Genomic DNA, 24,776 nt, shown 5'->3' on the forward strand with positions numbered 1-24,776 from the left:
AAACTATACTGCACCTACAAACATCCCATATCGGTGACTATAGATCACTCAATCTTGAGGAGTTTGAGCAATAAAAAATTGCCAGTTTCCAGCTTTGGATCTCATTTCCAGTTCAGGTTTAGCTTTGTGGTATTTTGTTCTCTCTGCACAGATTAACAAGGGCTTTGCGTGCTAAACAGGCTAATGGAAATTCTTGATTCTGAAAAAGATGATTCCTGTGTCCCTGTGGCCTTTTTACCCATGCCAGAATTTCTTCCCAAACACGAAACGCATCACCCGCAAAGGCCACTGTCTGTGTCTTTGAGATTTGTTGGTCTTAATCATTAATGGCCAATCTGTTCAGTAAAATTGTAAAACTGATTCATCAGTGACTCATGTCAAATGTGGGCTTGAGTTGGCTGTCTGCGTTGGGGCGTGTGTGTGTGTTTTCTCACCACAGAGCCTCTGTCCTTCGTCCTCATCGGCCTCTCAATACAATGGACAGTCCGAACTCAGCGCAAACACAGATAACGCATTTAAAAAAAATAAAATCCTTCCTTTTATAATGGATTGTACTTCATTTTACATCTGCTGCCTTATGGCTAAACTAAAGATACTGCACTGCAAGCAACTGCTGTAATAATAGTGATAATGATAACCAGTGTTTTGGGGGGTTTTGTTGAGTTTGATGAATAGTAAATGCCTCTAGAGAGAAATTCTTCATATCGCTAACCTTTGCCTACTCACTGGTTTCATATGATAAGCAATGTTTAAGATCAGTTACAGGTAAAGACACAGTTTGCATGTCACCTTCTTGGCATCGCTCTCTACCATGAGTACCTTGTTTTGTTAAGATGCTCAGTCTCCTGTAGCTAATCCTGACAAACGTGTATGGGTTTGAAACATTGATCACAAGTCAATAAACACATAGAGGATGCATGCTGATCAGCGGCAGGATGTAGCTACTGTGTTATGATGCTACTATGATTATTGTACAAATACTCATATCATTGTCATTTGCACTGTTGTTGTAACTTCTTGGTTTACAACATTTAATGTACACTCTTTGTATATTAATTTGGTTGATTTTATTAGGTTTTCTGTTTGCATTCTCCGGTCTGTGTTGTATTTGCCTCATTTTGCAGCTGTGTGCATCTCCTCACAATCCCTTCATTGTAAATGATATTGTTAACTTCACCCCAAAAACTACATTCAGGAGCCTTGATCAATATTTGATTGTAACTGAGCCAGACTGGAGCACTGAGAACTCCTCATCGTGTCTATCTCGAGGCTCAGATAATGAGAGGAGAGATAAAACAAAATAAAAAAAGAGGTCCTCTCTGGGTCGACCTAGAGCAGAGAGGTGCATTTAAATTGAATTTGCTACGTCCTCTAAGGTCAGCAGACATATTGAGAAAAGTTTCTGGCTGCAGCAGGAGGAGCTTGTTTACCTTCCTAATGAACTAATTACTTTTATATAGCCTTGGTTTTTGCATGCGGGTAAACACTGCATCAGTTTTGTCCTACCACATAAACAATTTGCCTCTCAGGCCGGTACTGTAATCATGAAATCACATTTTAGACATTAGCAGTGAGTTTGTCTTAGGTTTATGTATATGTATGTATTTCTTTGATTGCATTTCCTGTTACAGAGTTCCAGTATATTAGTGTAATTGTCAAAAACAGAATCATGACAGTTTATGAGTGTAAAGACAACAAACCAGCTCCCAGTTTGGCTTCGGGGGGACAGATACCCTCTCTACTTTCAAGGTCGGGCTTAAGACTTATAGTTAGACCACAGTTCTGCTGCAATCGGCCTAGGCAGCTGGGGGACGATGCGCTGAGCACATGTCCTCTACTCTCTTCTCTCTCGCACCATGCTCCTATCCTCTAATTTCTTTTCTCTGGCACCGAGCTCCTGTCCTCTAATTTGTTATCTTATTTCTTCTCTATAATTAGTCATACAATTATGTCCTATTACTGTATAGCATGTTAACTGCTGTGCCCGCCCCAACTTCTTGTGAGTGTCTCTGGCCTGGAGTTGTGTGTCTCTGACCTGTGGAGTTCCATACTACATCTGTTGTCGTGGTCTTATCAACTCCTCCTTCTCCCTAAATGACCAACTCTCCGACCTGCCTATCATACCACTTATATTCTCAAACTGTCATGTAACATCATCAGCTACTGTATATCTTGAATCTCTATCGCCATCAGATTCTACATGTATGTATCTATGACAGATGTATGTTTATCTCGTTCCTACTATAGAATATAGAAATATAGAAAGCCTTTATTGTCATTATACACAGTACAATGAGATTGAAAGCAGCTCCTTAAAAGTGCACCCAGCGCATTTTTTCATTTTTTATTTTTTTTTTTTAGACTAGAAATAGACTATCCTCTCTTTTTTTCTGTCTCTACCTGGTTTTAGGCAGATGGGTCCCTCCATATGAGCTGGGTTCTGTTCAAGGTTTCTTCCTGTTAAAGTTTTTCCTTGCCACTGTCGTCTTCAGGCTTGCTCTGGAGGTCTCAGGCTGGACTTCAGACTGGGTTTTGTAAAGCGTCTTGAGACAATTTGTATTGTTATTGACGCTATATAAATAAAATTCAATTGAACTGATTTGAAATCCACTCAACTGTTGAGGTTTATCAAATTTTATTTTTATTGTGTCTATCTAAAAGCTAAAACAACGAAGCCACTTGTAATGGAAAATTCTGTATCACACATTCCTTACGCACGTGGCCTTGAACGCCAGACGATATCAGACTAGTTGCCGTCACATGTGCCATCAATGTCCAACCAAAGGCTTTGAAACGACTCTTAAAGTCATTGCTGTCCAATTATCTTTCAGAGGCTGTTCCTCAGGTTGTTGTCATGCAGCCTTGAGTCTCTCATCTTAGCGGCAACCAGTTGGTACTTGTCGAGCCATTTTAGTACCTTAATTCTTTCAGAAAAGGGGATTTGCGTTAGTGAGTTCAAATGTGTCTCTAAATACACAAAACTATTTATCCCTATCACTCTTTTGCCATTTTATAATACCGTTCTGCGGGGTGTTTTTTTTTTTTTTTTTAATGAAAGCTTGAGAAATGACTAACAGCAGGCCCATTTAGCGAGCACACAGCATGTTGTTGTTGTTGCTGTTAGAGGCCATAGATTTGGTGAAAAGAAATAAATGCGACAGATGGCTTTACATTTTCCCGGCGTCAGTGAAACGTCTGCTGCTGCTCTAGCCGAGCTGATTGTCGAACATCACTCCGCAGCTCCGTGTCCCAGGTAACCGAGGCCACGAAATGCAACATGTGCAGAAAGAGGGGAAAGGAGGATATTTCTCTCTCCTTGCTGTTTTATCCTCCTGCTGGTAATGAGGTTCTGGTAGGCGGCTACACATGACATTTCTGGTACTGTCAGATTAATGTGGATGAAAGAAGAAGTGAGAATATCTACCCCCGAGCCCCCCCGTTGGCAGCTGTGGTGATGTGTTTTGATAGGACGACATGACTGAAATAGCTGGGGACCCGTCTTTACCGGAAGGTCTGAGGCCTAGCGGGGGTTTTGACAACAGTAGTGTGGCTGCAGCCGTACATACAGAAATTTTGTGTGTAGACAGTTGAAAGGGCTTGCATGAGAAATCACTGCCTAGCAACTGCAGGTCACCCCCAAATCGTAGTTATGCAGTTTAGGAGCTTCAGGCTACTTTTCAGTATGCATATGCATTAAGAGAAATCTGCACCGTAAATGTCAAAACAGTGCACTATAAGTGTTTTAAAAATAGCTTACAAGTCACCTTTGTGCTTGCTCTGGGGGTTTCAGGGTGGTTTCTTTAAGGCATCTTGAGACAAGTTGTTATTGACACCATATAAATAAAACTGAATTGATTTGCTACTGTTTTAAAAGATGTTAAACTTTCCCAGCGTGTCTCTTTAGCGGAAGTCTCCAGTCACACATTGACGTTTCATTCATTCACTGAGTGACGTTATCCTGAAGACATGACCGTGCATTTGCTTCCTTTACTGAGAATGTACAGAACCATTTGTCTGTGACACGGGCAGGATGCACCAGCTTTAAGCACCGGCTGGAGGCGGAGAGGGCGCTTGGTTCCCATATCGGCCTCTCTGCTCCGTGAAAGTCTGTGTCGATAAATGGACAGAGCGGTTTAAAATACATCTTCCCCTTGTGTCTTTGTGCCGAAAATCTATGTTAAGAGCTACTTTGTCGGCTCTGCAGCGGGGTCATTTGACACACGGGCCTTGGCGGATGCTATTTGGAGCCTGGGGATGAGAACCATAAGTGCTGCTTGTTTATGTAGATGGAGGGAGTGGACAAAGACTGGTAATAAATAGCCAAAGTCTTCATTAGTGGCAGAATACACTAGACTAGACTACTTTGACTTTTTCCCCCATTAAAAATATCATGCAACTCCATTACTTCTGCAATATTTACGTTAAATTTTGTCATTCTTATCTATACTAGACCAAATTCTGACATCCACCAGCTTCTTGAAACAGTTAACCCTTTGGCCAATCATTTAGCAAGCAAACATACAGAATATTCACATCTTCTTTCCTGATATACAATTATTTACCATCTAATTACAAAAAAAAACTGCAGGATCATTAATGTTGGAAATACTTATGAGTTGATTCTTTCTGTCGTAAACCGTTGCTGACAGATAAATCTGTTAAATAATATGCTAGAGACTGAATGGATACAGAGTGCGTGCACAGATGGATGCATCAGCACCGTCCTCATTCTCAAACATCTTTTGTTCGTCTCTGCACCAACTGCCAGAACGCTGCTACACGGTATCTGGCCCTGACCCACTTTCCTTAAAGGTGGGTGACGTCACTCGGTGAAACATTTCTTTCTGTTTTTTTGTTTTTCTTGCGGGTGCATTCATGCGTTCGAAACAAACGTGCACCACCCAATTCCTAGCGCGTTTGTCTACATGGACTGCAGACGTTACACTTGATAGCTCGCAGAGCAGCCACCTGGACAGTACAGTCGAACGCTAATTTTAGCGTCCACAGGCTCAAACTGAAACTGACACCACCTCTTTGTCTTTTCTCTGCCGCGCTGACACAGGCCCACTCACCCAAACACGCACACATACACACTGGCATGGAAAAATACATGAGGCTGAGGGGATTTGGGTGCCGTGGCAATTTCTGGAGGTTGTCCTATGCCATGTCCCCTTAGTTTGCTATTTGTGATCCCAGGTAATGAGGAAGCAAATCCACGGACAGCCTCTCTCCTCTTAGACTCTTCCTCCATCTTTGTTTTTGAGATTGGAAGGTCAGAAAAGTGGCAGATTCAATCCTGAGATGAGCACAGGAAAAAGTAGGTGGGGGAAGTTGCAGCAAATGATCTGTCCCTTCCTGTGCACGCTATTTTTGCACTGCCTCATTTGCACAAATCTGAAATTAGTTGTTATCACACTACATCAACTCAGCCTTAAGATTTCTTCATATTTAAAGGTGCATCCTTTAAATATGAAGCGTAACCTTTGTTGATAAATATATTTCCAGTCTTTTCTGCTTTGCCCGTTTTCAATATACACCCGAGTGTGGAGACTCCTCAGATTCAGACGTTCAGCTCCAAGCGAGTCTGCAAAAACGGTACATGAAATAAAATGGAGGCTGCATTCACATCGCTCATGGTCACGTGTCTGCTCGTGGTCTCGGAGCACTTTTCTTTCCTTAGAGTACTTGGAGCGCTGTGAGGTCATTGTAGCTTATGCGTCGGTTTCGATCAGCGTCTTTCCTCACCTGTCTGCTCCACCTCCTGCTTCTCAGGGCCAAGAGGATGAGTCACTAAAAAAAAAAAAAAAAAACGAGCCCTTTAAGCCCGTTTGCACTATGCCTATCCACATTTTTGTGTGTCTACTGCATGTCAGTCTTACTGCCTCCCTGTCTCGCTGCATGCTATGCTTCTCACATAGCATGCAGCTGTCTGTTTTTGTTGGGGTTTTTTTTTTTTTTTTTTTTTTGGAGGGGGTGCTTGTTTTCGTCCCGTGCCACTAATTACCTGTCTCCTTGTCTGCTAACCTCGCTGCCTGCCTGCCTGTCAGTCGATCCACATGCTTCTCCTCGTGCGTAGTCGACAGCTTGGCTCAATACACAGCAGCCCAACACACACCGTCTTCACACTGTAATCCTCTCATGCCACCTGAGCATGCTTTGACATGCTTGTCACACTGGCTTAGAAACTCAAACTTATTTTGTTTTTCATCCTTTTTTTTAGCGAGACATATACATAATATAGGTACTTAAACAAACGAAAGCTTAAGGAATTTATTTAATGCCCCGATTGGTAAGTTCCAATTCAAAAGATTTATTTTTTTTACTTCTCAATGGCGTATTATCGTCCTTTCTACTTACTATGCACAGCAGCACAGGTCTCCCATTCAGAGTTTGGAGTGGCCTCGACTGGTCTGCTCTGCTGCAGCTGGCAGCACAAGCTGTGTGTGTGTGTGTGTGTGTGTGTGTGTGTTTGGCTGGCTAGTTGGCTGATAGAGCCTCTCCATCTCTTCCCCCTTTGGAGCAGCTTGTTAAACTGCCTCTGCTCTTCCTGTTCATAAGTAGAGCTATCCTGTGAGAGTAATTCTGTCCGTGTGTGTCCATGTGTGATTTGGATTTTTCTGAATTTGCGTGGGGTTATTTTGTTCCCGGAGCATGGCGTACCTTCCAGTTTATTTCTCTGACTCTGTTGGCTCGTGTAGCTGAGGCTAATGCATCAGACCCCCGCCCCCCTTTTTTTGCAGAAGGAGACAAATAATCCCACAGGAAATCATACAACGGGGCACGTGCAATCACAGCCATCAGTTTAAATCTGCATTTGCTTCAGTTTCTTGTCTCTTTTAGATTAAAAAAGGAAGCTTTAACTCAAGTTTATTAAATCTAAAAACAATATGGATTCTTGAAATTTGCTGTGGGAAGTTGTACTTGATGGAAACTGAGCTCTATTTCTATGCCTCCTTACTGTTGACAGCTGTGGTTGGAGGCATTATGTGTTCAGGTTTTCCGCCACAGTCTTGTGAACGAAATATATCCAGAACTCTAATGTGATGAAATTTTTAAATTTATTGAGACGGTAACATGCAGCTTCCAGGTTTAAATCGTCATGGTGGAAGCTTGTAATTAGCGCTCTCACTGCAGCGTTTCATGACGGCTCAATCTTTTATTGAAGGCTCTATAAGTGACAGCCACTTCCTGTAGGTTGAAGGGTGGATCTCACAGAGCTATAATAATCGCACGCTGTTCTCGGCGAGTTTGTTTTCACTTCTGGAGACTCTTTCTAAAGTTGGCGTCCTGCTTCTCTAAGGTTAGCCTCTCAGCTCAAGATTCTTAACTCCTTCTTTGAGAGATCAGACCAGAAAGTAATTCCCAGTCTAATGCTAGAAGAAGAAATTAAATATCTTTGTGTTACCCAGAACGTCTCAGTGCGCTGTTGCTCTTCAGATGTCACTGAGTTTTTTAGGTTTGGCAGTGTCCTGTTTGGCTTCACGTCCTTTGGCTTTTCCCAGAATCAAATTACTGTGTCTTGAGAAGAACTAATTACGTTAGCACTAGTACTAGCATCCCCCTGAACGGAAGCCATCAAGTCATTAAACAGTGTGTACCGCACGCTCTGTCATTTCCCACTCTGTTAATTAACCCACGCCATATGCATTCATGTACAGTATTTTTTTCACATTTATGTCATCCAATTAGATGCAGGTCCTTCTGTGCTCTAAACATGAGATAGTCATTAAGTTTTGTTTTTTTTGTTGTTTTTAGATATTTGTTGAATTGTGTGAGTATATGCAGCGGGAATTCAGTTTACTGGATGTATGCATGCTGTTTGCCAATGCAAACCTGGTTGTTGTCAGCCTGCCTGTATTTGTTTCTGTTCTTTTAGTCTTAAACTGTTCATTATATTACAAAGGAAACCTATAGAAGGCGGGAAAGTAAATTAAAGTTCACAAAAACATGTGAACTAATCGAAAAAGGAGAATTGGAGTGAAATCCTGCAGATATAAATCTCACGTAGTGCAGTGAGGAGCTGCCATGTGCACACTGACACATCCAGAGGCACACACACACACATAATACTCTCTCATTTGCACAGCTGTAAATCTGTCAGCTCTTGCTCGGGGGCAATGGGGGGTTTACAGCAGAGAGAAACCCTAAAGAAGGAATTACGAGAAGAGGGCCCCAAAAGGGGTGAGAAATGCAGAAAGGTATTTTAAAGACTTAAGCCAGGACATGGCTGGACAGCTATATAGAAGCACTTTTTTTTTTTTATTTTTTTTTTTTTACAGCTGTAGAGAAATCTGATTCACCAAAGACTTCTAGTTGAGACTTCAGGCTCGGCTTGATGTCAGACTGACACATGTTCACAGTCGAGTCGATTCATGAGACAACGTGAGGCTCCGCGGTGCAGAAGAACCAGCTGAGGAGAACTCACCGTCACTCTCTGCGCCTTTGTAGCCCAGCTGTTGAAAGAACAATTAAAGCTCCCCTCGTTACGCTACATGCTGAGCGAGCACACTGCTTCCTCATGTCAAAGCCTCCAGCCAGAGATTGAAAGATAAAATCTCAAGTCTTTATCAAAAATGAAACCTTCAGTGCTGTGGGAAAAGAAGTAACTCTGTCTCAGTTAATGAGAAGAGGCATCTGTTTTTTTGCATTTCTGAGGTACAACAGATAGCAAACAGCACATACAGCACGCACTAACATTCACCCACGCAAACAGTTTGATAGTCGCAAAGGTCACCTTGCAAAAGTAAAACGTTTTAGGTAATTTATTGTTGTAAATGTGAGCATGCTGAAGTGTTAAAATCACCTTCCTGAACTGAAAATATGAAACCTCCTGTCATAACTGGGACATTTTCCTGTCAGTGGAATGTGAATGTGAACACGTCTTCATTCTCCGTGTGTATGCTTAAGCCTTGACAGTGATTATCAATAGGATGCCAGGCTGCATATGTTCAGATCAATTGGAGAGTATTTCTGGGCGTCCAGAAGGTCTTCTTGAATTGATTTTCCGTTGTGGATGCGGACATGCTGATGTAAAAATAGTGCAGTGAAGAAATGTGTAAAAATCAGACTGTAAACACTTCCAAGTACACTTTTCATGTGGTGCACTTAACCGTAGTTTGCTACTGTATTTGCATGTTTTTCTGCTCTTATTAGCTGGTTAAAGTACCGTAGAATATAGTGTGTATTTATAGACGTCAGTAATTTTTATATTAATACGTTAAGGTGATGGCGTTTGTTCTTTAATTCATGATCGGAGTTGGTGGTGTTGAATTTGAGCACCAGACACAGATCAAGGACAGTGACATGATATCTTATCTGTGTGTACGCACGTACGTACGTGTGTGTGTGTGGGCAAGTGGTAGCATCAAGTTCCTGATCTGAGGCTCAGTCTGTGTCTGCATGTGGAATGAGGAAGAGATAGGCTTGTCTTGACGTCGTGTGATGGGTTCACAACCATGCAAAGACGAGGAAGAATGAGAGTAAAGAAATTACCAGAGAAGACATGGAGGGGGACAACTGGGCTTTCATTTTGGGTAAGAAAGAGGAGGGGGCGCTTTGGGATTAGTTGGTCCGACATAATTGTACCAAGGATTTGATTAAATTAAACATTTCAGAACAAGTAGAGAGCTGATTGCGATTGAACTTTCTTTAAGGTAAAAGGTCAAAAGGACAAGTTTATTCTTTTTAAAATGAGGCTTTACAGCAGAAATGGACTATTCCACTTAGTGTGTTTGAAGGATTCCTGGAAAATAAAGCGATGCAGAAAGGAGTTGGTAGATTAAATGATTTACAGCGCTATGAGTTGACTTCTATTAATCATTCAGTCAAAGTACACACTGATGGTGCAGCAGAGCTTGAACTTGTTGTTGAGAAAAGTGAAAAGCAAGAACACACAGAGATAAGAAATTTCAGTTTTTCAGGCCTGAATAAGTTAGACATTTTGCATCATTATGTTTTTGAAAGCTTGCAGCCTGATTACTTCTGTTTGTGTTGCTTTTATTATGCGGCTACTCCTGACTGGATATGCAAACTATCTGCTTTGTTCACACAACCGAATTTAGTGCCTCCCTTTCCAGCGTAATGCATTCATGCACCTGAACAATGCAGTCATCATTTGTCTTGCATTAGAGCAGCAGGCGATCAGTGACGATCTCAACTTTTCCATATTAAAGGAAAAGATTAAAGTGGCAATTGAATGGCTATTGAGTACATTAGAAATCTAACGTGCTCTCCTCGGTGTTCAAGAGACGACCAAACTGTCCTTGTCGAAAAGTTTTTTTGTTTTTTTTTTGCAGATCTAATGACATTTCCTCTCTAAAAAGTTGCCTTGGGTATTGGAAGGTTGTCAGTCCATCTGCAATAACCCTGAACACATTTCTAGTCAGCGCTTGCCTTCACAGTGCTGCATCCAGTCACTCAATAATGCATTTAAGAAAACATTGCCTTTTATCTCCTGGATGATTCATGTCAGAGAGGTGACCCCACCTAGCCTTTAACCCACCCACAGACCCCACCTTTTTAGTCATGCCTTTTGGTGCCTCTTCTTGCAGTAATTCACCCCGTGTCCTCTTCTCTCTTGTCAGGATTGAAAAAACGTACCAGGAAGGCCTTTGGGATACGGAAGAAAGAGAAGGACAATGACTCCACGTGAGTGCTCTTTGTTTTGCGCGATCGGAGCTCCTAGCATATTAGCCGTACCACTGCTGGAACTATTTGCAGTGACGCTGTGCAGCCTGGCTTAAAGCTCAGAAAAAAATGAATTCATAACAGCAGATCATGTCTATGCATTTCAACGGATCAAAATGAAAGGATTACAATAAGTATGAGCAATTACAGGATTAGTATTAAGTGCAGGTCTTGTCAAATGCAGAAAATGCTACACGGCTACTTCCAATAACCGCGTACAGTTCTGTGTCTGTCGGTCAATTAGTAGCCACAGTGGTACAGTCTGTAGTCCAGTGTATTGTGCCAGTATAATTAGTTTATTCCATGTTACGATGGATTTTCAAATGAATGAGATTACTAAAAAATAAACAGTAATATTTAAATTAGCATTTGGTCAACCGCATTAATCTTTGTAAGACTTTGCACTGGACACTTAGTCATACTGTAAAAAGGTTTGTCTGCTGGGATGTCGGTGGGTGTGTGATGTTTGAGTGAATAAGTGTGTGAGCGAAATTACTAAAACGTTTCCCTTGATTAGCCCTCATTTTCAAAATGAAGAGCTTACGTGTTAAATCGTGTTTTCTCCTCTTATTGTTTCTCACAGGGGGTCGCCAGACAGAGACGGGGGTGTAAGTAATGGAAAATGTTTACTACGTACAAGCCGTCCTATTCATTTGTAAATTAGTTTTTCGGTGTAATCACGAGTTACTGGAGGAAATTTAATCTGATGAATGTGAGGTATATTATTTCTTTTCTGTTCTGTTTTTTTTTTTTTTTTTTTACTTGGCAGGAACCCCAAGAGGTTGACTCGGTACTGAAATCAGCTCCTTAGAGTAGACTATCCTCTAGAGTAGTGTAGTGTGTAGATTTTAGACTGTTAACTCTTCTGTTCATCTATGAGCTGCTAGTGTTTTGGCGTTCCAGCTATCTTTTCATTAGCAGGCTCTCTGAAGACACTTTGGTGGGGAAAAAATGGCAACAGGCCACCCTCTGAGACATTTATAGTGGTGTGAAGGAACCAATGCCTTCAGATATTGTGCAGCTCCATTGGAGTGTTTGCAGCGTAATAATCATCATCTCTTTTATGAGATCATCAGCAACCAGGCAGAGATTCATGCTTGTTTGCAAAACGAAATGTTTTGCAAATGTCAGTAGATTTGATCAGCGTAGGAGTCGACATTAACAAAAAGGAAGGAGAACTTTTGCGACCTTTAAATTTAAGATGAATGCTTGTAGGAGAGTATTAGCTACAACATACAGTAGTTGTGCTATGGTTGTTTAGAAGTAGTGCAGTCGTGCATAACATGCTATACCAAGTGTTTGGTGGGATTTTAACCGGTCTATATGCTCTGTCTCAGAAGAAGTCAAACGGGACCGCTAATGGCTTCTATGGAGAAATTGACTGGGACCGATATGTAAGTAAATGTTTGAGTTTAGCTTTTTACTCTACCTCAGAACAGCACTCACCTCGAAAACTTAAAGTGCTGTTGACAAAATTGTGGATGCAGGTGTTTATAGACTGTAAATAAGTCTGGGGTTCATTAAAGTGAGATTTAAAGAATAAAGATTCATTCACTGTGTGTTTCAGAACTCGCCTGAGGTGGACGACGAGGGCTACAGCATCAGACCTGAAGAGGAGTCGGAGGAAGGAGATATCCTCAGCTTCATTTGTCATTATATTTCTCTGCCATGTTACTTTGGCTCACTGAAAATGAATGGCTCCAATTGTTTGTGCAGGTTTTTAAATTAATCCACACTGATAGATTGTTTCATGTGCAAATTAATGAGTAATGGCATGCGACTATAAAACACCACTTGACAAACAGTGCTGATGAAGTGTCAGCAGTTTAACAGTTTAAATCTAATATTTAACAGTGTTAAAGGAGAATGAGTCAGTGATGCACCAGATGTGAACATGAAGTTTATGAGAAAAGTCCCATTAATTTTTTTAATTCTGGACATATCACTCGAATCTCCTAGCCGTCAGCTCCCATTGTCTTGTTTTGTTATTTGACTATTTGCGATTGGTGTTTGGATTTGGTCCCTGGGTCGTGATTAATTTCAAGACAATAGCACTTAAAAATAAAATGGTTTCAACAACAAGGAAGGATCATTTTAATTAGCTGAAGACATAGTTGGCTGATTAGGAAGTGGTGCTTGATCGTATGTTTAAATCACATGATTGCCTTTAAAATATTAAGTCAAAAACAATAATAATATTTGAGGAAAGGACTTTTTTTTGCTTTCCTTGACGTTGTGCTCCCACCTCCCATCAAAAAACCCCACTTCTTCTCTTCGGACGAGTCTGAGGGGGAGGAAGACCACAGGAAAAAATTCAAAATCAAGATCAAGCCGCTACCGGCGGATCGCGTCGTGGCGGTGCCCTCGGTCGACGAGCTGAAAGCCTCCATAGGCAACATAGCTCTGTCCCCATCTCCAATGGTGAGTACCTCTGTCTGACGTCACTGTCCTCTCACTGCTGGCTTGATTTTGATGGACGGCTGTGTTGTTCGTGATGTGCATATGCAGAGTTCTCCTCTTCTTTGCCCTATTTTAACTGGTATCAACTTGCTTTGAGCTGATGTTTTTCTGTGCACTGGTGCAGCTTCACATGTTTTCTTGTGTGTGCTAATACTGAGCTCCACTGCTTCTTTACAACGTATATTATTTCCCAGTTCATTTTAACAGTTAACGGGTTTCTATTCAACAGCAGCACTAGTTTATTCTAATGAGTCAGTTTTCAACAATGTGTAGCGTTCAAAATAATCTCAACTCTATATAGTGAAATTGTGATTCTTGTTTTACTTGTGGTCAGTGGTGTCAGGGACCTCCAGTGTTTAACACAAGGCAGATGTCCCACAACAACTGTGTAGTGCTGCCCCGACAGCAGGGTGTGAAGATCTCGTTTGAAGTGAAGCAGCTCAGTTGTCCAGAGTCCAGATTCAAGCACGCATTCCCTTTAGACCGCCTGTAATTTGAAGTGCGACTCCGAAGAAGGCATCGTCCCTTCCTGTCCCGTTCTAGCTGCGACCCATACATAATCCCTGTGTTTTCCAGCGAGGACACTTAGCTTGGGTGTCCGTATTGAATAATTCAGGTAGGAAAGTGGGCACAATGAGCCCGTGTGTCGGTCTGCCGTACATTGAGATTGCTTGCAGTCATTTGAGCTTCAGGCCTTGGTAATTTAATCCAGGTCCAGTGTGTTCACCCACCGACTATGTTAACCCAATCAGATGTGAAGGCTTTTTCATGCTTGTGTAGAAAGCATAGTGTGCTGCAGATGCATACGGTTGAGATAAAGGAAATGAATCCACATATGATTATTATCTGATTATATGTTTGCTATTTTCAGCTGCTTAAATCTGACGGTTTGTTGCTTTTATTAGTATTTTTGTGAAGATTATCAGTCATGGTATATTTAAAACAGGGCAACTGGACGTGTTGGAGGTTTCGCCACTCACCTATGATGTCTTTTCTGTTCTCGCTGACTGTGAGGTTTTTATTTTAGAACGTCTGTGTGTGGTGCCCACCTGAAACTAACAGGACTAAGGCCCGTTAAGGATCCAATACTCACTTGAGTTAGAGGATGTTATTCAAATGAACCACAGCGGTAGCTTCTTTGCACAGTTAATGGTTCTCTAATGAGCCATCCATGTAAAATTAGATACCCCTTCTTTAAACAGGGAGGTGGACTGAAACAGTTTCTTTCCCTGATAATATTTTACCCCAATTCACACCTGAAGAGTTTCTGAGAACCATTAACTGAAAGCAAAGGCGAGGTCCCCCCCCCATCAGGTTGATATGAATAACCTCTAACTCGGATAAGTATTGGATCTTTAACAGACGTGAGTTTCAGGTGGGCACCGCACACAGATGTAGAAGCCACTTGGATGTGTGATGAAACCTTTTAGCCTCATTTCAGATGCACCTATCGGGCATAACATTATGACCACCTTCCTAATATTGTGTAGGTCTCCCTTGTGCCTCCAAAACAGTTGTGACTCATCAGAGAATGGACATGGGTCTTCTGAGGGTGTCCTGTGGTGTCTGGATACAGATTGTTGTTAGTGGGGGGGCCTTTGGGTCTCATGCTTTGAGGGTAGGGGCCTCTGTGGATCAGACTTGTTCCAGTGCATCCCACAGATACTTGATCAGTTTGGGATCTTGTGGATTTGGAGGCCAGGTCAACACCTTGTGCTGTATTTTTTGAGTTGTTCCTGAACCGTTTTTGTGTGTGTGCCTGTGTCAGGCTGCATCCTGCTGGGGATGACGCCCACACGAATGCCAGGTCCAAAAGTTAACTCAGAATGATCCGATCGTTAACCAGTGCGCTGGGATGTCCTCCTGATTGTTGTGATTGGAAAACTGCCAGCTTCACCTCCACCAGTTGAAATTAACATCACGTTTGCCTGCTCTGAACTTTTCCTTCGCATATAAATTATGCGAGTCACACACGGTCATCCCAGTCCCTGGTAACCATGGCGATGGACTGACAATAAAATGGTTTGCTGAAAAGAGAAAGATGGGGCAAATGTTAACAGGCCTCCAAAAGCAAACACTGAGGAAAAATTTGAGAAAAGCAAAATAAAACAGTCTTATCTAGCTGACGTTTATCTCCTGACTACAATAGTCATGACTATTGTAGAAAACAAGAATCAAACTTGACAACAGCCCATTTAAACATCATTTACATCCCTTAGACTAAATCCTGAGAGTCTAAATTATAAAGCTCTCGACATTTCTGCACCGCATCTGCAAAACCTTGACACGCTGCTTCCCCAGCGTGTGACAAGTGATACTGTGTGTTATGTATTCTGAGCGCATGGGCTTAATTTCCATGGTAATATTTGATATAGTCTGCATGAATTATTCATGTGTACACAAGCTTGGGAGAAGGACACACTGATGCAGGTTAACAGCTTATTTCACATAAAACCTCAGCCGGGATGCGTTGTTCACATCGTGTTAGGAGGAGGTGGACACGCAGGACTGAAGGATTGACTGAATGCAGTCGAGACCCGTCGCCCTACAGCACATTTATTTGTCTTTCACTGTCCACATTGTACACAAATGCTTTGCCTTGCCAGTGGTTGTCCTCTAACAATTCCTCTCCTGTCTTCCTTTTTGTTTTATCTCCCTCTTAACGCTTGTTCTTTTGCTCAATCAAATGATGCTAACCTCTGTAGAGGAGTCCGGTAAGCCTTTGCTTTGTTAATATTTTCTTTGCCTAGTGACTCTTTCGTCTTGTAATATTACTACTTATTCATAAATGCCTTTACTGTGTTTTATGTGTTGCTGAAAATAGACCAACTTATGAAGCAAGAAATTAAGCCAGCGTGTGGTAACTTCAAGCTTTATTACTGGTCCTGTATTTCAGAGGGCAAATAAGTGACTGCATGCTGGTTGATTTGTTTGCTTAGGTACTTAGAGTTGACTAAAGTATATTTAATCTGATTTTAATTAGTTTTAGATTCTTGAATTGCCAGTCCTAAGACCAAACAAGCCAACAAGCTGCAGAGGAGGCGAGGAAAGGGTCTCTTTTAAGTTAAAATGTCAAAAAGCTGTTGTCACTCCACATTTTACGAACAATTTTGACGAATTATGTTTCATATTTCCTAACTCTGCAGTCAGTTCTACATTGATTTACAGCCAGCTAAATATTTGATATGAGCTGCCAATTTTGCAGCACGTTCCTTTATCATTAAGAGCAAAGCTAAATGTGTAAACAAAAAAAATAAAAAATTAATATATGGCACCCTTACATTAAAGATCTGTGTTAGTCCCTCATAGAGGCTATAAAGGTCACAGTCTGAGTCACAACACTTCCTGTAGTTCTTCCTGTTTACACAGAGCAGAGCAACGATTGGCTGTGAGAAACGGCACCAAGCTGCAGCCTTCGCCGGTGCATCCAATTAAATGAACCCACTCCACCAGCGTGTCCCACCCACTGTTGCATCACTTTAATCACTCACGGCTCACTGCACAACTGGAACAAGCGCAAGAGTGAGGGATGCAGGGAGAGAAGCCTGATGCGAGGTGGCCATGACGCAGGCAGATGGGGGAGATTTCGCTGGAAATTATAGAGCCCGAGAGGGCGGATGGCAGGCTGAAAGAGTAAAAAAAATAAACAAACGGAAACTCGAAAGGATTAGGTGGCAAAAATCACAGTTTTTAACAGAATAATGATCAGGAAGTGGATGGAAGCAAATGAGGCGAGGGAGTGCGGGAAGTGATTGAAGCAGTTCTGCGGGATAATTTTGGATTACGTCCAGTCACAGTGGGTTCACTGATCATATTAGAGGTTCAGGCAAATATGAAGGCCTTGAATTTGCTGCGCTTTATTTTTCTTCACCATCAGCTGCAGTCGGTGATGCATAAATACAAACACACAAATCAGTCTGAATAAGTCATCCACAGCTGTCTCCTAAAACCCTCTTGCGTTATTAGACCAGACTTGCTCAGCTATTATTGAGCTATTTATGTACATACACAAAAAAATGAAAACCCAGAAAGCTATTGAAGCTATTTCTCTTATATTGTTTTTATATATATTTTAAGTTTTCATCCACATCCCTTAATCCGACCAGCCAGGTCAAACGTTCTTCTCTTGATGCAAATGATGTCTGTTTTACTGATTTGTCACTTTCTGACCAGGTATCTCTTCTCTCTTCCTTTTTGCCGGTCACAGAGACGTAGCCCGGTAAGTGTCCTTTCCTTCTGTCTCCCCCCGGGGGTTATTCTAAATGTACGTCACATGGCTTCTCGTGCTCCGTCTGCTCCTCACCTCGTCCTTTGGGTCCGTTGAATGACTGAAAATACATCGGTGGGATCAGCGGCTGAAGGGATGGGTCAGAGCTGTTGATTAATTTGTTTCGACGTGAATTTAAAAAAACACAAAAATCAAAGGAATATAAATATATATTCTTCCAGATTCTCAGGCTCCGTCGTGTGCTCGAGTACTTGTTTTTCAACTTGAACAGCTTCATGCTTGGTCTCTCTACAGGGAGGAAATTTGCACTTTTGACAGCTGGACCCTTTGATGTCTTACTTCAGTCGCTCCCCATCGTGTCTTCTCATCTACTCCTGTCTCTTCCCATCCTCTCCTTCTCTCCCTTTATCTGCCCTCTGCCTCCCTTGGCCTCTTGTGTTCTGCATGGTGAATTCATACATGCGCTCGCTAACACTCGGGCGATGAGGTTGAGGATCACAGCTGGAAAGGCAACCGTGTCTGTGCTGCTGCCTCTTCAGTCTGCGTCAAAACTCATGCTCTTTCAAGTTTTTGACACTTCATCTGTCTCACACCTTATCTGTTACCGGGGGGGCTACTCACGACTTCAAAGGCATGTTCTCAAAGCTTATTCAATATATCTTGCTCTAATACCACTAACCACTGCTCGCTCGCTGCAGGCAGTAAGTTTTCTAATATGATACTAACGTTATTGTAGTTGTGCAACAAATAATGAGTTTTGTGGTGAATTCTAATAGCTTTACATTCTTTCATTCAATCAATCAGTGTCTCTAATGATCATCTGAAAAAAAATAATATTTGTGAGACTGTTTCTATATACACCGATCAGTCATAACATTATGACCTAATAGGGTGTCCTGTGGTGTTTGGCAAGAGGATGAATCAGAATCAGAATACTTTATTAATCCTTCAAGGAAATTGTTTTGTTGCTGTTGCTCCCATAAAGTGACAGTTGCTAGTTAACAGAGCAAATACAATAGAATAAAAGTAATACAAAAATATATAAAAAATGTTGTTGGCCTTTAGGTCCTATGGTTTGAGGGGAGGGGCCTCCGTGGATCATCCCACAGATACTTAATCAGTTTGGGATCTAGTGAATTTGGAGGCCAGGTCAACACCTTGTGTTGTTCCTCAAGCGTTTTTGTGTGCGTGCCTGTGTCAGGCTGCATCCTGCTGGGGATGGCTGCTGCCATCAAGGAGTGTCATTGCTATGGGGTGGGGGTGGCCTGGTCTGGTCTAGGTGGGTGCTACATGTCTAAGTAACATCCACACGAATGAATGCCAGGTCCAAAAGTTTCCCAGCAGAACACTGACTTGTCACAAGATGGTCGATGTTATTTACTTCTCCTGTCGGTGGTTTTAATGTTGTGGCTGATTGGTGTATGTTGTGTGTGTATATTAGAAATGCCCACTCTTGTGTAGCTTGTCGTTACACAAGAGTAACTGTAGTCTCATCAGATTAAGTCAACCCAAGGCTGAGTTTCATCCTCTGACCTTCACCGTTGCACAACCCACATCATTGTGCTGTGTAAACCACACAGTGTTTTCAGTTTCACAAACAGGATAATCCAGTTAAGAGCATTGACATTTTACATATTTCAATTGACTTGCAGCTCTTGTACATAGACGTAGTGATGACGGTAATCGTTATTGAGTTTTTATATTTTGCCGTCATTTCTCTTGTTTCAGGGTTTGAAAAGGAACACATCCAGTAAGTATCAGTCCTGTTTCACTTAGTAGTAAATTAGGAGAATATGAAGTCAAGATTCAGAAAGGTTTCATTTGTTCTTCCAGGTGAAGAGATTGCCAGACCGAGACGCGTCGTTCCTACTGTACCCACAGTGGCCCCCACACCAGCTCCAGCTCCAGCTCCAGCTCCACAGCCCCCCAGGTATGTCTCTCATTGTCTCTGTCCAGGCTGAGGGCTAGCCACTGTCCCTGGATATAAGGGTGCTATTTTTGTCCATGAGAAAGAAATAGAAATGTTGCTGCAGAGCTTACAAATGAGGCCTTCTTGCATCTTATAAAGTTCTTCCATCCCATTAAAAAAACATATGTTTTGTCATGGTCCAATAAACTAGGAATTAAATTTTTGTCTGTTATGGAGTTAACTATAATAACTATTTGTCCTTCATTGCATGTAATGTTGCCCTCTTTCTTTGTGTAAAGGAGTTTTGCATGGGTTGTGTCCAAAAAGTTTGTTACAGTAGTTAATCTTTAAAAGGTCTTCACTTCAAGTCTTGATATTACCAAGGCAGAGCATGCTGACCTTTGTCTTCTCAGTAAAATTTAGAAGATATTTTCAAAAAGATATTTTGACACACGAGGCTTCACTGAATCTGCAGAGCTATCACTTCATCTACACTATACTGTCTGCACCTAGAACTTTATCGCTAGTTCTTCATGATTGGATGCTTAAAAGCAGCAGTTGGTAGCTTTAGAAATAATCCATGTTATGTGTTGTCTTGTGTTTTGTTTGACTGCTAGGGTTTTAATTGTCCTCTTGCTTCTGCGTTTGTTACGTTGATGGCATCGGTTTTCTGTCAGTGTAACGGTTATTGTGCAGATGTGCCACAAGACGGGTTTGGATTTTTCTCTCTGCAGCTGAGCGTAAACTTTAGCAGCTGCTTGCACTTAAATCACTTTATCTGCGAATGGCAAAATTAAGGCAAAGTGCAGGTTGTGCAGGTTCTCCTATCGCTCTCTGATGCTACTTAGGCTACATCCAGAGTGCATTAATCTGGACACATTATGCAGTTGCTTTAATTTGCATATCTTAATCAACATTTTAAGATTCGATCTAAAAACTAAAAGACAGAAGGTGTGGCGAGATGGTGCATCTTCTAGCCGCTTCCTTAAACGACTGCACTACCGCTAACATCCTCGTCTCCTTTAATGTGTCCGTCTGTCGCAGCAGTCAACAAGCACCGGTCCCTGAAGACACCACAGCCTTATTTGGGCCTCCTTTGGAAACAGCCTTTGGAGAACAGAAAACTGAAGGTAAACGTCCTCTTTTGCCAGTCTGTGTCTGTTTGCGTCGTTGTCTCTATAGGCTTTTAGAATATTTTTGTGTTTGACAGTTGTTACTAGCGTTGTTTTGTTGTCAAATTATGTTACAGATATAATAGAAAGGCACACACATACGCACACATTGTCTTTTTAAGCTGCCAGCTAAGCCCTTCTTGGCTGTCATAGCAGATACCCTCTCTCTGTCTTTCTCCCTTCGTTCCTCTCACCTATTCTCTGACACACTGTTCTTTACTCAGGCTCATTGTGCAGATGCGCACGCAGTCCATCTGTCTTTGCTGAGGTTAAAGTTGAACTCGGCACACCGAGGTCGTTGCGCCCATGTGCACAGCGAAGCCCGTTAATATGGAGATTCTGCTGTCACTTGCTCTCATCCAGCCCTGTAGGATTTAGTGATGCGGGCTGCGGAGGAGCTCTTGGCTGTTACGCAAGCGCCGTGTCAGGCATAACTAACATCAGCTCGACACAAATTCCCTTTATACATTCATCCAGACAAGTAGAACAGTTCTGCGTCTGACGCTGGCAACTGATGATATTACTTGCTTTCTCTTTCACTGTGGTTTTTATCTTGAGTAATGGGTGTTGGGGTATGTGATATATAGATAAACTCCTGTCCACACCATGGTATATGTAATGCTACTTTCAATTGCCACTATAAACAACCTGGTAAAATGAATGCAGTCAAATAAAATGGATTACACCAAATCTATAAAGATTATAATATTCATTACTTGCTGAAGACTGTCGTTTCCCTCCTCAGTTATATCAGACGGTTTATCAGATGAGTTAAGGCTCTTTTAGAGAGCACTGCAGGACGTAGATGGCGTAATCTACATAGCAAACGCCAGTGCGAGACATTTATACTTGTGTGCTCGTCAGTCTGGCTCGCTCTGTAACAACACCACCCACTGTGGTATCAAATTGACGCAGAAGCATAAACTACGCATAAGTGACATCCACACGAATGCCATGTCCAAAAGTTACAGCGGTACTGAAATTGAGTCTGGAAACCTCTGTTGACAATAATGAATTATGCTGATCTGTGTTTGCTTTCCTTCAATGCGTAAAGAATCCCAAACCCTCTAGTGTTTTGCTATCAATGCCCTTCACACGGCCTCTTCTGTCCCCTCCTGAACTTAGTGGTTCTGTCTGAGTCTGATGTGTGGGGGCCTCCTCTGTCGGAGCCCGAATCCTCTTTGACAAGATCCTTCCCCACCGGCAGTAAGTGTTACAAATTCTCTGCATATTGCGCCGACGTACTCCCGTCTCCCCGGAATGACCGCTCAGTCCCATCAGCTCACCTCATGAACTCCCTCATCATCCAACTAACAGACAGACCTGCAAGCTGACCCCGATCCGACAACCGTGTGGCCACAATGCTACCCCTGTCTTTTATGTAACCCATTTCATTTCACGAGCCGTTTCACAAGCACATGAGTCAGTGTTGCTTGTAGTTTATTAAATGGCCGAGGGTCAATACCTGGCTCTCGATCTGCACTGAACCCTTGCATTTGTCTTGGTGGTGACTGAATGTGATCTGTTGCATGGTGGACAGTTTGGATGATTCATCTTCAAGTTGGTACGGGCGTATACCTTGCACGGTATGCAGCCCACCATGTTTTGCAGTGAAATAGTCACTGTAAATATATCCAGTATTTACCTGTCCTATCTAACAGACTGTTCTTACAATATCATTGCAGCTCCACCTCCACTTCCACCCAAGAATGTCCCAACTTCTCCCCCAGCGACATCCCCTCTGTCTGCAGGGGAAGCTGGTAAGGGGCCTCACAAGAAAACTAGATTTAAATTTGACTTTCTTTCTCTAACTTGACGTCCTCTGTGTGGTGTTTGATTGCTCCTTGGTCATCTCTGTTTCAGAAGCGTCGACAGAAGCCAGGAAGCCCTCAATAGCTGACCTGGACAACATTTTCGGCCCGGAGCAGGACGCCTCAGTTGTCGAGGACACAGGAGACTCGTGGGTGTGCTTCAGTCAAGAGTCTCCCGACCGGCCCGCTCTACCAACGGACGCCTCACGTCCGCTCCCTTCCTCCCCGCCTCCGCCTGAGGAACCAGCACCTCCATTACCGGCCTCTCCTCCTCCACCTGAATCTCCCGCCCCACCCTTGCCTACATCACCACCTCCTTCAGAAGACCCGGCACCACCTCCCCCTAAAGAAGACCCTGCTCCCCCTTTACCAACCTCCCCACCTCCCTCTGAGGAACCCGCTGCTCCTCCAGTCCGTTCAGGCCCTCCCACACCTGTCGAGCAAAATCCTTGCACGCTCGCCACTTCTCCGCCTCCTGCCCCAAAAGAGCTTGCATCACCTCCTGCAACCTCCCCTCCTCCTCCTGATTCGCCAGCCGCTGTCCCACCAGCCCCTGCCCCCAAAGCAGGCACACCTCCGGCGGTGACTCCCCCTGCTGAGGCACCTGCAGCTCCCTCCATCCCACCGCCCCTTGTCCTCGCTCAAGAAGAGCAGCCCAAGAACACAGACTCCTCCCATCCCAAAGAGGACGGAGGTGAAACCGTCACCTCACCCAAAGATGCTAGCCAGGGGAGTCGGAGCACGCCTCCGCCACCTCCTCCTCCAACATATCGTGCAGTGGTTTCATCACCTGGTCCCACATCTGGGACTAACAGCGGTGAGTAGTTTATGATTCTAACAGGAATATGATTCATAGATGTCAAGTTAAATTAAGATAAAATATACTATGTGACCTAAAAAAAAAATACTGAACCACTACTAAAGATGAATAACAATGTCAGTAGCTTCCATACAAACAAAACCAGAAGAGTTTACAAGGGGATTGTTTTGCCTGCAGTGCATCCACTCCAAATTTGCTTTCAGTTGATTGCACCACCTTTGTTATTAAACTGAACAGCGATTGTGCATTTTTTTATTTCCTGGAAAAGTGTTCATGTGCAGCATTGTGCCACAGAATGTTTTATGTTCACAGGGGTTCTTGTTGTTCTTGTTTTCAATCGTGTGCACAGTTGGGTTAATTGCAAAAAAAAAAAGGTTTTGAACACAAGGCATAACACGCAAACTTAAAGGGGAACTACTGTTTTTTTTTTTGTTTTTTTTTTTACAAGCTGGACCTTATTTCTAGCATAGAATACCATCGTTTACTCACCAGTATGACTTTTGTTCCATTTGCACTTGTTCAGGAGATAATTAGATCAGCGTATATCCATATAGCGGGAGTGGTCAGGGCATCGTTACGTGTTATCATCATCCGGGGTCTGTAGATTGACCTACAGACCCTGGATGATGTCTTCTGACCTGGACGATGTCGTCTCTGAGCGGCGCACGCACCCGCTACGGTCAGCTTGTTTACCTGTAATTTGCTACTGCTAATTTTTTGCAACATGGCTGAATATTTTTCCGATTCTGAGGTTGTGGATGAACCATAGCAGTAGCAAATTACAGGTAAACAAGCTGACCGTCGCGAGTCAGAAGACGTCATCCGGGGTCTGTAGGTCAATCTACAGACCCTATATGATAACACGTAACGTCGGACTTAGCGAGGAATAGCACTAGCGTATCATATCAAAATATTGGCGAAATGTTTTGCTGCAGATAATGTGTTATTTAGAGGCTGTGTTTCGATGCCCTGACCACTTCCGCTATATGGATATACGCTGATCTAATTATCTCCTGAACAAGTGCAAATGAAACAAAAGTGATACTGGTGAGTAAACGATGGTATTTTATGCTAGAAATCAGGTCCAGGTTGTAAAAAAACAGTAATTCCCCTTTAAGTGTATGACCTGAAAGTTGAGCGCAAACTTAAACAACGCTTTTTAGAAATCATTTTGTGTGCATTATTTTCAGTGGTTAAAGATACTCAAGGGAGAGGTAGTTAAAGTTGGAGGTTTCAGCTCTTAATCATCTATAAGAGTTTGTGACAGAAACTCATTATGGGCCGTTAAAGTGAAAAATGGATTTCCCCTAACCAGTACACTTAAGTAAGTGCTTACTGTGCTACTGTTTTTTTTTGTTTTTTTTTTTTTATATATATATAAAACAGTAAATTAAGTGTCTTTAAGTAAGACTAAAGATGTTGTCTGTTAATTCTCGCTGCTACGCATTTACACTTTCCAGTAGTTTTATTGATTTCAGTATTTCTGTGTGTTTCTGTTTTCCTCTGCAGGTTCGTCCTCACCGGTACGACCTGGCACTCCTTCGTCGGTCAGCCCCACCCCGCCTCCACCTCCACCTCGCCCGCCTTCGCGACCCAAACTTCCTCCAGGGAAACCCAGTGTTGGAGATGCGGTAAAATCTGCCAGAATAATTGTTTATATTGTAATTTAATTGTTGCCACAGTCATCAGG

The 24,776-nt window shown here is 42.6% G+C and overlaps 1 protein-coding gene across 1 annotated transcript in view; it reads left to right on the top strand.

Moving 5' to 3' along the window:
- The window catches only part of sgip1a (SH3GL interacting endocytic adaptor 1a), a 63,253-nt gene that overhangs the window by 29,661 nt on the left and 8,816 nt on the right, over nucleotides 1-24,776 (top strand). Inside the window, exons 3-15 of the mRNA XM_084548765.1 lie at nucleotides 10,584-10,647; nucleotides 11,270-11,294; nucleotides 12,024-12,080; nucleotides 12,254-12,317; nucleotides 12,932-13,107; nucleotides 17,354-17,365; nucleotides 19,103-19,124; nucleotides 19,208-19,304; nucleotides 20,328-20,413; nucleotides 21,581-21,661; nucleotides 22,141-22,215; nucleotides 22,319-23,083; nucleotides 24,596-24,717. Of these exons, the coding sequence (XP_084404891.1) occupies nucleotides 10,584-10,647; nucleotides 11,270-11,294; nucleotides 12,024-12,080; nucleotides 12,254-12,317; nucleotides 12,932-13,107; nucleotides 17,354-17,365; nucleotides 19,103-19,124; nucleotides 19,208-19,304; nucleotides 20,328-20,413; nucleotides 21,581-21,661; nucleotides 22,141-22,215; nucleotides 22,319-23,083; nucleotides 24,596-24,717 (1,646 nt within the window). The remainder of the gene's footprint in view (nucleotides 1-10,583; nucleotides 10,648-11,269; nucleotides 11,295-12,023; nucleotides 12,081-12,253; nucleotides 12,318-12,931; nucleotides 13,108-17,353; nucleotides 17,366-19,102; nucleotides 19,125-19,207; nucleotides 19,305-20,327; nucleotides 20,414-21,580; nucleotides 21,662-22,140; nucleotides 22,216-22,318; nucleotides 23,084-24,595; nucleotides 24,718-24,776) is intronic.

This window comes from Chelon labrosus, assembly GCF_963514085.1.
Source record: "Chelon labrosus genome assembly, chromosome: 7".
Classification (NCBI taxonomy): Eukaryota; Metazoa; Chordata; class Actinopteri; order Mugiliformes; family Mugilidae; genus Chelon; species Chelon labrosus.